The sequence below is a fragment of the Bufo gargarizans genome, chromosome 2 (genome assembly GCF_014858855.1).
Source record: "Bufo gargarizans isolate SCDJY-AF-19 chromosome 2, ASM1485885v1, whole genome shotgun sequence".
Lineage (NCBI taxonomy): Eukaryota > Metazoa > Chordata > Amphibia > Anura > Bufonidae > Bufo > Bufo gargarizans.
The window spans coordinates 561,454,680-561,466,895 of NC_058081.1; the positions used below are offsets into that span (position 1 = coordinate 561,454,680).

General features: G+C 41.5%; 1 protein-coding gene across 3 annotated transcripts in view; it reads right to left on the reverse strand.

Moving 5' to 3' along the window:
• LOC122926703 overlaps nt 1-11,027 on the reverse strand; it is a 125,022-nt gene extending 113,995 nt beyond the window's left edge. For all 3 annotated transcript variants that reach the window (XM_044278171.1, XM_044278170.1, XM_044278169.1), the window contains exon 1: nt 10,922-11,027. In XM_044278171.1, the coding sequence (XP_044134106.1) occupies nt 10,922-10,952 (31 nt within the window). In that variant the 5' untranslated portion in view covers nt 10,953-11,027. The remainder of the gene's footprint in view (nt 1-10,921) is intronic.
• Between the last annotated feature and the right edge of the window lie 1,189 nt (nt 11,028-12,216).

Consider the following 12,216-nt stretch of genomic DNA (forward strand, 5'->3'; position numbering starts at 1 on the left):
TTGGTTTTTGAGGTGTCTACTCCACTGCAGTTTGTGCTTTGCACTTAGATGCCTGGTCATGCAGGTTGTGCACAGGTTGAGAACATTTATGCCTCGCTTCAGGCTCTGATTGCACAACGTGCAAACCACTCGTGTCTTGTCGTCAGCACATTGTCTGAAGAACTGCCACGCCAGGGAACTTCTTGGAGCTGGCTTTGGTGTGCTCTGTCCCTTGCTGCGGTGGGCAGTAGCAGGCGTACTGACTAGGGGACGGCCGCTCCGCTTTTGCACCCTGCTCCCTCTTCTGCTGTGCTGGTGGCTCTGTGCGACCACCGCCTCTTCCTCCGAACTACACAGGTCACTCGCATGACCTTGATTCCATGTGGGGTCGAGGACTTCATCGTCCTCCACATCATCTTCCACCCAGTCTTCACTCCTGCCCTCCTTGTCGGTCTGCACACTTTCGAAAGCCCCAGCAGTTGGCACCTCTGTTTCGTCATCATCCAAAACGTGCTGCGATGGTCCTCCCATGTACTTATCTTGAAACATAAGTGGTTGGGCATTGGTGCACTCATCTCTTCCACTTCTGGGGCAGGGCTAGGTGAATGGCCCTGGGAAACCCTGCTAACAGAGTCATCAAAAAGCAAAAGAGACTGCTGCATGACTTGGGGCTCAGACTGCTTGGCTGATTTGCAAGGGGGTGAGGTGAAAGACTGATGGACATTGGCTACAGGTGCCAACTCTGATCTTTCAGCAGGAGACTGGGTGGGAGACAATATAAAGGAACCAGAGGCACTGTCAGCAACCCAATCTACTATCGCCTGTACTTGTTCTGGCCTCACCATTCATAGAGCCGCATTAGGCCCGACCAAATATCGCCGGAGGTTCTGTTGCCTACTGGCACCTGAGGAAGGTGTTTCACTTGTGGGTGTAGCTGGCACAGATCGACCACGACCTCTCCCTGCAACAGGAGCTCCACCAGCAGCACCACGACCTGGGCCACGTCCCTTATTTGACGCTTGTGACGAGACCAATCTCTCCACATTGCATTGGAGAAGCCTGGTTGCCTGCCTGCTTCCTTTAGACAATGGCCCCATGTTGAAACGCTTGATTTTTCCCTGCAAAGACTATGTGAATGAATTTTGCTCCATGGCAATTGAACTGTATTTGTGGAGTCTGAGTGCCATTCACCTAATAATATGCACTCAGACCGGAGCAATTTGGGGATATGTTAAATGTCTATGGTTTATGCAATAGCTGCACAGTTAAATATTCTTATATCTTTTATTGTCTTTTGCTACCATGTGGCTAATGGAGTTTTGCCTCTGCCCTTGGAGATAAATTGGATTACTTCCCATTTGTCTCCAGGACAGAAGACATTGTGTAAAACTGTATAATCTCCTGCCTGTGATAATTACATTAACCCATTGTGTAAGGTAATTGTATCACAGGCAGAGGGGAGAATTTTGTGTTGGAGTGTCTGAGTGTATTGTACGGGGTTGCTGGTTGTTTTACAAAACCCTGTGGGTGGTACTAATGTGTATATAAGAACAATAAACACACAGCTCTGGCTGTCCACTGCTTTACCCTCAACACAGAGCTTGGTCTCGTTCTTGGGGGGATTGTATGCTGCTCCAGTCCGACTGCTAGGAGTGTAAACCTTTCATATGGTTTTTCCTATTCGGCTGTATGCAGCATTCTTATGGTTTCCAGTTTGGGAGATTGGTGTCTTTAGTAGCTGCCTTTGCATCTGGAAAGGGAATATCTCTTAAACGGTGTTTACCCCCTTTTATGCTCGGGGTGCCTAAAGGATCTTTCCCAAAATGGGTGTTTTTTTAATAACAGAATAGAAGAACAGTATGTAACGCGTGTACCTCACAATGACAGATGCAGCAAAGGCTCCAAAATTAAGATTTTTGCCCTAAATGGGTGTTTTTTTTAATACAAGAATAGCACAGAAGTATCTAAAGTGTGTATCTCACACGGACAGATGCAGACAAGGCCGAAGTATTTTGCCCTAAATGGGTGTTTTTTAACCTCTTCAGGACACAGGGCGTACGGGTATGTCCAGTGATCGGAACCCGGTGCCTGCTCAAATCAATGAGCAGGCACCTTGGCTAAATGCGCGGGGGGGTCCCTTGACCGCCCCATGTCGGTAACCGCCGCAAACCGCAGGTCAATTCAGACCTGCGGTTTGTGGTGGCAATCGGCGGTGCCATAGGGTCCCCATGCGGCTGTAGGGGGGACCCGATGGCATGGAAGGCAGCGCGATGCCTAAGGAAGGCATCTTGCTGCCTTCCGGTGACGAGCCTGTGAGATCCAGCCCCCTAGATCTCATAGGCTGAAAGCTGTATGAATAATACACACAGTATTACTTATCCTGCCAAAATCTTACCCTACCCAAGGTAATCGCCCAAACAATTAAAAAAATTATGGCTCTCAGACTATGGAAACACTAACACATGATATATTTTTTTTTTGCTTAAAAAATGAATTCATTGTGTAAAACTTACATAAATAAAAAAAAGTATTCATATTAGGTATCGCAGCGTCCGTAATAACTTGCTCTATAAAAATATCACATGACCTAACCCCTCAGATGAATACCGTAAAAAACTAAAAATAAAAACGGTGTAAAAAAAGCAATTTTTTGTAACCTTAGATCACAAAAAGTGTAATAGCAAGCGATCAAAAAGTCACACGCACCCCAACATAGTGCCAATAAAACCGTCATCTCATCCCGCAAAAATCATACCATACCCAAGGTAATCGCCCAAAAACTGAAAAAATTATGCCTTTAGACTATGGAAACACTAAAACATGATTGTTTTTGCTTCAAAAATAAAATCATTGTGTAAAACTTACATAAATAGAAAAAAAGTATACATATTAGGTATCGCCAAATCCGTGACAACCTGGTCTATAAAAAATATCACATGATCTAACCTGTCAGATGAATGTTGTAAATAACAAAAAATCATATGTATCCTAAACTAGTACCAACAATACTGCCACCCTATCCCGTAGTTTCTAAAATGGGGTCACTTTTTGGGAGTTTCTACTCTAGGGGTGCATCAGAGAGGCTTCAAATGGGACATGGTGTAAAAAAAAAAACAGTCCAGCAAAATCTGCTTTCCAAAAACCGTATGGCATTCCTTTCCTTCTGCGCCCTGCTGTGTGCCCATACAGCAGTTTACGACCACATGTGGGGTGTTTCTGTAAACTACAGAATCAGGGCCATAAATATAGAGTTTTGTTTGGCTGTTAACCCTTGCTTTGTAACTGGAAAAAAATTATTAAAATTGAAAATCTGCCAAAAAAGTGAAATTTTTAAATTGTATCTCTATTTTCCATTAATTCTTGTGGAACACCTAAAGGGTTAACAAAGTTAGTAAAAATCAGTTTTGAATACCTTGAGGGGTGTAGTTTATAGAATGGGGTCATTTTTGGGTGGTTTCTATTATGTAAACCCCAGAAAGTGATTTAACTAAACTGGTCCTGAAAAAATTGGGTTTTATAAATTTTCTGAAAAATTTTAAGATGTGCTTCTAAACTTCTAAGACTTCTAACATCCCCCCAAAAATAGTGTCATTTTCAAAATGATCCAAACATGAAGTAGACATATGGGGAATGTGAAGTAATAACTATTTTTGGAGGTATTACTATTATAAAAGTAGAGAAATTAAAAAAAAGTAGAGAATTTTTTTTTGTAAATTTGGTATTTGTTTATAAATAAAATTGAACTATTTTTACTCAAAATCTATTAAAATCTATCCGTGCGACCATGCATATTGAGGATGTTAAAGAGGTCCACTCCATATAGGATCACATGTTTTAGGGGCTGGGAGAAAAATGTAGAAGGGCTTTTCCGATCCATAATAATATTAAAGCTTTAATATCGAGAGAATGGAAAGACCCTGAAAAAAGAACCACAGTCCCCAATTCCTTCAAAAGGAAATATCCCTTTGAAGAAATAGAAACAAATGTATGGGACAAAACACCCAAGGTGGACGCTCCAGTTGCCTGTATTTCGAAAAAATCTTCCCTCCCGTTTGAGGACATGGGACTTTTGAGGGATCCCATGGAAAAGAAATCAGAGAGCATGTTAAAAAAAATCCTGGGAAATAAATACGGCAATGTTACGCCCTAGAATTGGCTCTACCTGTACAGCCAGAACCCTCTCGGTCTGGCTAGATCAGTTAGAGGAACACATTGCAGTAGGTACCCCTAGAGAAGAAATTCTGGCTTCCCTTCCCATGCTTAAGAAAGCATCTAACTATTTAGCAGATGCCTCGGCTGACCTCGTCAGACTCTCGGCCAGGTCTGCCGCACTCTCCAATGCGGCTAGGAGGACAGTCTGTCTTCGTTCATGGTAGGGAGACGCATGCTCTAAGAGTCGACTGTGTTCCATCCCCTGTGAGGGAGACAGACTGTTCGGTTCAGGGTTAGACGATATCTTTGAAAAGGCATCTGATAAAAAGAAGGGGTTCCCTCTAGAAAATAAATACTACCATCAAAGGCGATCCTTTTATAATCAAAGAAAGACCAGAACGGACCCTAAGAAGAAAGAAGATTCCAGGAACTGGCAACCTTCCAAAGGTAGGGGTAGGGGTTTCTTACTTAACCCCGAGAGTACATCTCGCTCCACCCAATGATGCCAGATATCCGGTAGGGGGCAGATTGAGGGCTTTTTTCCAGCCTGAGAAAACATCTATACCTCCCCGTGGGTTTTAAATACTCTAAAAGAGGGTCTAAAACTCGAATTTACCTCCCTTCCCCCAGAACGATTTGCAATAAACAAGAGACTCAGAAAACAACTTTGTCTAGAGTCAGAGGTATCCTCACTAATAGAAAAGGAAGAACTCCTTCCTGTTCAAAAAGGATCAATACGGGAAGGGGTTCTATTCTCCGGTCTTTTTAGTGCCGAAGCCAAATGGGTCCTTCCAACTAATAATAAACTTAAAATCCCTAAACAGATCAATCATTTACAAAAGATTCAAAATGGAAACCATAAAATCAACAATAAACCTTCTTCCTCAAGACTGTCTGATGGCTACATTAGATTTACAAGATGTTTACTATCATGTCCCAATATATCCATTCCATCAAAAATATCTAAGAATCGCAGTCTTTATAGGGGAAGAATTGTGCCATTTCCAATTCAAGGCGCTTCCGTTCGGGCTTTCCTCAGCTCCAAGAGTATTTTCCAAAGTCATGTCCGACGTCATAAAATACCTACATTACAGGCCAAAAGTTTGGACACACCTTCTCATTCAAAGAGTTTTCTTTATTTTCATGACTATGAAAATTGTAGATTCACACTGAAGGCATCAAAACTATAAATTAACACATGTGGAATTATATACATAACAAAAAAGTGTGAAACAACTGAAAATATGTCATATTCTAGGTTCTTCAAAGTAGCCACCTTTTGCTTTGATTACTGCTTTGCACACTCTTGGCATTCTCTTGATGAGCTTCAAGAGGTAGTCATCTGAAATGGTCTTCCAACAGTCTTGAAGGAGTTCCCAGAGATGCTTAGCACTTGTTGGCCCTTCTTCACTCTGCAGTCCAGCTCACCCCAAACCATCTCGATTGGGTTCAGGTCTGGTGACTGTGGAGGCCAGATCATCTGGCGCAGCACCCCATCACTCTCCTTCATGGTTAAATAGCCCTTACACAGCCTGGAGGTGTGTTTGGGGTCATTGTCCTGTCAAGGAAGCCATGCGAACGGAAGGTACATACAGGGCGAATGGGGCCAGATATGATAGATGCCTCGTCAAATGTAAAAGAACTCATGGCCATCTTCAAGGTCATTACGTCTCTTCACACACCCTCTTGCTCAAAGCACGTAAAAGTATTGTCCGACAATACTACAGCGGTTGCCTACCTCAACAGGCAAGGTAGGACAAAGAGTTGCTCTTTAGCAGTGATAGCTTGCGACAGTTTTTTTTTCTGCCCATAAAAAAATATCATACCTTTCGGCAGTTCATGTGAAAGGAGATCAAAATCTCGTGGCCGATTTTTATTGAGCCGGACAATAGTCAAAGAAGGAGAATGGTCCTTAGATCCCCGAGTATTCAAAAAGATCTTCGAAAAATGGGGCTGTCCGGAAATATATTTATTTGCCACAAGGGAAAACAAACAAACCAAAAAGTCCTGCTCCCTCTCCGGGCAGGGCCTTCCGCTTTGGTTAGATGCCCTAGCCCAACCTTGGCCGAGCACTCTGTTGTACGCCTCCCCCCCTTCAGCCTAATAACGAGAACGCTGATGAAAATAGAGGAAGAACGAGCTTGTGTGATCCTCATCGCACCTTACTGGCCAAGGAGGGCTTAGTTTCCTCTACTACTGAAACTGCCCGAGGGGATTTACTGGACATTACCACAAAACACGGACCTTCTTCATCAGGGTCCCATGTGGCATCCAAACTTAAAACAACTGAACCTGATGGCCTGGAAATTGAACGGTCAGCGCTAAAAATGAAAGGTCTGTCAGATGACAGACCTTATCTACAGATGTACCATGGTTAGCACTCCCCTTGTTAACTCAAATTTCTTAACTCATTTCATGATCTTGATACAAAAGCCATTGAAAATCAATTGAAGGTGTTTGCTTAGATTAGATAACCAAACTCAGAAATCTCAGAAAAAAGGATTGCTAACCATGTGACATCTGTATATATGTATTATCTGTCATTGTAATCCTGCCTTTGATTATGAAATGAATGCTATAAAGTGATCTTTACAGAACATGAAGCATTGACTGATTATTTTGCTTAGTGGCCATTGAAAAATAGCAGCGTTATATAAAAAAAAAAAAATAATATATATATATATATATATATATATATACAGTACAGACCAAAAGTTTGGACACACCTTCTCATTCAAAGAGTTTTCTTTATTTTCCTGACTATGAAAATTGTAGATTCACTCTGAAGGCATCAAAACTATGAATTAACACATATGGAATTATATACATAACAAAAAAGTGTGAAACAACTGAAAATATGTCATATTCTAGGTTCTTCAAAGTAGCTACCTTTTGTTTTCATTACTGATTTGCACACTCTTGGCATTCTCTTGTTGAGCTTCAAGAGGTAGTCACCTGAAATGGTTTTTACTTCACAGGTGTGCCCTGTCAGGTTTAATAAGTGGGATTTCTTGCCTTATAAATGGGGTTGGGACCATCAGTTGCGTTGTGGAGAAGTCAGGTGGATACACAGCTGATAGTCCTACTGAATAGACTGTTAGAATTTCTATTATGGCAAGAAAAAAGCAGCTAAGTAAAGAAAAACGAGTGGCCATTATTACTTTAAGAAATGAAGGTCAGTCAGTCTGAAAAATTGGGAAAATTTGAGTGTCCCCAAGTGCAGTCACAAAAAGCATCAAGTGCTACAAAGAAACTGTCTCACATGCGGACAGCCCCAGGAAAGGAAGACCAAGAGTCACCTCTGCTGCGGAGGATAAGTTCATCCGAGTCACCGGCCTCAGAAATCGCAGGTTAACAGCAGTTCAGATTAGAGACCAGGTCAATGCCACACAGAGTTCTAGCAGCAGACACATCTCTAGAACAACTGTTAAGAGGAGACTGTGTGAATCAGGACTTCATGGTAGAATATCTGCTAGGAAACCACTGCTAAAGACAGGCAACAAGCAGAAGAGACTTGTTTGGGATAAAGAACACAAGGAATGGACATTAGACCAGTGTAAATCTGTGCTTTGGTCTGATGAGTCCAAATTTGAGATCTTTGGTTCCAACCTTTGTGTCTTTGTGCGATGCAGAAAAGGTGAACAGATAAACTCTACAAGCCTGGTTCCCACCGTGAAGCATGGAGGAGGAAGTGTGATGGTGTGGGGGTGCTCTGCTGGTGACACTGTTGGGGATTTATTTAAAATTGAAGGCATACTGAACCAGCATGGCTACCACAGCATCTTGCAGCGGCATGCTATTCCATCCGGTTTGCGTTTAGTTGGACCATCATTTATATTTCAACTGGACAATGACCCCAAACACACCTCCAGGCTGTGTTAGGGCTATTTGACCATGAAGGAGAGTGATGGGGTGCTGACCAAAAGTTTAGACACACCTTCTCATTCAAAGAGTTTTCTTTATTTTCATGACTATGAAAATTGTAGATTCACACTGAAGGCATCAAAACTATGAATTAACACATGTGGAATTATATACATAACACAAAACTGTGAAACAACTGAAAATATGTCATATTCTAGGTTCTTCAAAGTAGCCACCTTTTGCTTTAATTACTGCTTTACACACTCTTGGCATTCTCTTGATGAGCTTCAAGAGGTAGTCACCTGAAATGGTTTTCACTTCACAGGTGTGCCCTGTCAGGAAAGACGTGGGATTTCTTGCCTTATAAATGGGGTTGGGACCATCAGTTGCATTGTGGAGAAGTCAGGTGGATACAAGAGTGTGCAAAGCAGTAATCAAAGCAAAAGGTGGCTACTTTGAAGAACCTAGAATATGACATATTTTCAATTGTTTCACACTTTTGTGTTATGTATATAATTCCACATGTGTTAATTCATAGTTTTGATGCCTTCAGTGTGAATCTGCAATTTTCATAGTCATGAAAATACAGTGATACCTCGGTTCACGAACGCTTCTGTTCACGAACAACTCGGTTCACGAACAGAAAAGTTCATAAAAATATGCTCCGGTTCACGAACTCCGCCTCGGTTCACGAACAGGAGCCGCGGCCATTTTAATGCTATTTCCAGGCTGTCACATGGTCGTGACTTCCTGTAGGAAGACCGTAGAGAGAAGAAGAGACACAGAAAGAAGTACTGTGAGTACTCTGCAAACATTTTAAGTGATTTTTTGATTTTTGGTGTGCTTTTTAGCACATACAGTACTGTACTGTTCTACAGTACCATACTTACTGTATTGTACAGTTCACTGGACACCCAATATGGCTCCCAAGAAGCATAGTGGAAAGAAGAAAGTGCGGAGCAGCAATGAAGGTGACAAGAACAGCAATGCAGGTGACTGTGCAAAGTGGAAATGCAAGTGACAATGTGCAAAGTGGAAATGCAAGTGACAATGTGTATTGTAATTTGTTTCATATTTTTGTGCTTCAAAAAATCCCCAAAAAAGGTCAGCACGGATTAACCGGATTTACATTGAACCCTATGGGAAAATGTGCCTCGGTTCGCGACCAATTCGGTTCGCGAACAGAGTCAGTTCACGAATTAAGTTCGTGAACCGAGGTATCACTGTAAAGAAAACTCTTTGAATGAGAAGGTGTGTCCAAACTTTTGGTCTGTACTGTATATATAACATGGAAAACTTTAACCCCTTAATGGTCAGCCTGTTTAACACCTTAGTGATCATGAATTTTTTTTCCATTTTTTCATTCCAAAAAATATAATTTATATATTTTTTTCCATTGATGTAGCAGTGTGAGAGCTTGTTTTGTGGGACAAGTTGTAGTTTTTAGTGGCACCATTTTACTGTACATACTCATGGAGTAACTTTTATGAACCCTTTCTGTGGAGAATAATAAAAAAAAAACTGCTTTTCTGCCAGCCATTGTTCACATTGCAGCATAAGTAACATGATAACTTCATTCTCTGGTCAGAACAATTACGAAAATAATTCCAAGTATATGTAGAATGCTTTCACTGCACTCATTGGAAGCCTTTTGACACTAGGAGAGGTATAGAGTGGGCTTTCATTGCATTCATTGGAAGCCATCTGGCGCCAGGAGAGTTATAGAGTAGACCCAGCATGCATGTGGAACCTGCACTCCCTGAATTTTATGGTCGTTATGGCACATAACAGGTAGTATTTAGTGTTAGGTTCCCGTCTTACAGAGATAGCCTTGACATTTGGCAGACAGACCCAAATTATTTTGTACAAAATGTATTTGCCAAGAATCTAAAATTTACAAAATAAGCTAGTATTAGTACCCAAAGAAAAACTGTATATCACTGATATGTTCTTTTTTTCTTCTGGGATCCCCTTTTATTGAGATGGATAGTCAACTACTAAAGTATACCAATATCTGGTTTGGTCCAGTGCTCCTGTCATATACATACTACATCACACACATGACGTGAACGGGGAATTATTAGTCTTCGCTGGTGCAGCCAAACATCAGTTTATAAAGTGAGAATATGAATTATCTTAATCAGGGTTACCAACTGAAAATTTACAGACGTTACAGAAACTTCCCAGTCCAGTGTGTGAAGCTGAAGGAACTTACATACAAATCACAGTAAATGCTGCTTATAGATATATATTACTTATGATGTTTTTTGAAAATGCCTGTGATTCTTGGTTACGTTCTCCACAAAGAAAAAGAAAGCTGTGGACTCTAATCAGGGCCGGTGCTACCATAAGGCAGACCAAGCGGCTGCCTTAGGGCGCACCCTGGGGGAGGGTGGAAAAATGTGACATGGAGGGCTGATGTGACCTAGGGGGGTGATTTGACATGGAGGGGGAGAAATGTAACATGGGGGCTGATGGCTTACATGGGGGCATGATGAGTTACATGGGGGGCTGATGGATGGTGCCTGATGCCTGACATGGGGGTCTGATCTGAGATCTGATTAACATTGGGGGTCTGATTGCTGGTCTGACCTGAGGTGTAATGGAAAATATTTTTTCGTATTATCCTCCTCTAAAACCTAGGTGTGTCTTAGAGGGGGGGAGGGGGGGGGGGCGCCAAAATGTAGCTTCGCTTGTGTTGTCAAAAATCCTTGCACCGGCCCTGACTCTTATCACAATGTACAAACATTGAGACACTAGAACTAAATGACAAATTCATGACTACATTGATACTTTCAGAAATTCACAACTGTACAACCCAAATACTCATTCTAAGCACAAAATATAATAAATCTAATGTATACAATCTGTATGCTGAACATTGAACATTCTTATATATCCCTTTATAAGAGAATCTTCTACTTACAGAAAACGATTTTAAAGGAATTTGAGGACATGGCAATATTCGTATACTGCACACAGACAGCAGATCAACCCTTTGAGATCTCAGCGTTGAATTAGGGAAGTTCTTCTAAAACAAATTACAGGACTGAGTTTCCACTTCCTTTTTGGTGGCATTATGACACTTCAAAAATTCTCTGACAAAATGTTTGATGAATAAATACTGACTATCTGAAAGAGGAGTGAGCTGAATGATCTCATGTGATGACAATGAAGTGCTATGTGTCCTTTTTGCAGATATCTGTTTCTTTAAATGGAATAAAGTGTAAATTTACTAAGCTGATTGTCCCAGAATTCTGCCTCAATTTCCACCAAACACTGGTGTGCATGCCTTATACAACATTTATTATATGTTTTAGACACTTTTGGAGCCTCTCTAGGTATTTTTTGTTATTAAATGAGGCCAAACTTAGGCCTCTTTCACACGGGCTTTGCGTGTGAGGGCCGGATAGAATGCGGGTGCGTCGCAGGAAAATGCACGATTTTCCCGCATGAGTGCAAAGCGTTTTAATGCGTTTTGCACGCGCATAAGAAAAATCAGCATATTTGGTACCCAGACCCGAACCTGGACTTCTACACAGAAGTTCAGGTTTGGGTTAGGTGTTCTGTAGATTTTTTTAATTTTCCTTATAACATGGTTATAAGGGAAAATAATAGCATTCTAAATACAGAATGTTAAGTAAAATGTCCATTGAGAGTTTAAAAATAATAAACAAATTTAACTCACCCCATCCACTTGGTCACGTAGCGGATCTTCTCTTCTTTCTTCAGGACCCGGGTAAAGGACCTCTGATGACGTCACTGTGCTTATCACATGGTCCATCACCATGGTGATGGACCATGTGATGGATCATGCGATGGACCATGTGATGAGCACAGTGATGTCATCAAAGGTCCTTTACCCAGTTAAATTTGTTTATTATTTTTTAACCCCTCCATCCCTAATTTACTTAGCATTCTGTATTAAGAATGCTATTATTTTCCCCTATAACCATGTTATAAGGGAAAATAATAAAGATCGGGTCCTAATCCCGATCGTCTCCTTAGCAACCATGCTTGAAAATCGCACTGCATCCGCACTTGCTTGCGGATGCTTGCGATTTTCACACAGCCCCATTTACTTCTGTGGGGCCTGCGTTGCGTGAAAAACGCACAATATAGAGCATGCTGCGATTTTCACACAACGCACAAGTGATGCGTGAAAATCACCACTCATGTGCACAGCCCCATATAAATTAATGGGTCTGGATTCAGGGCTTG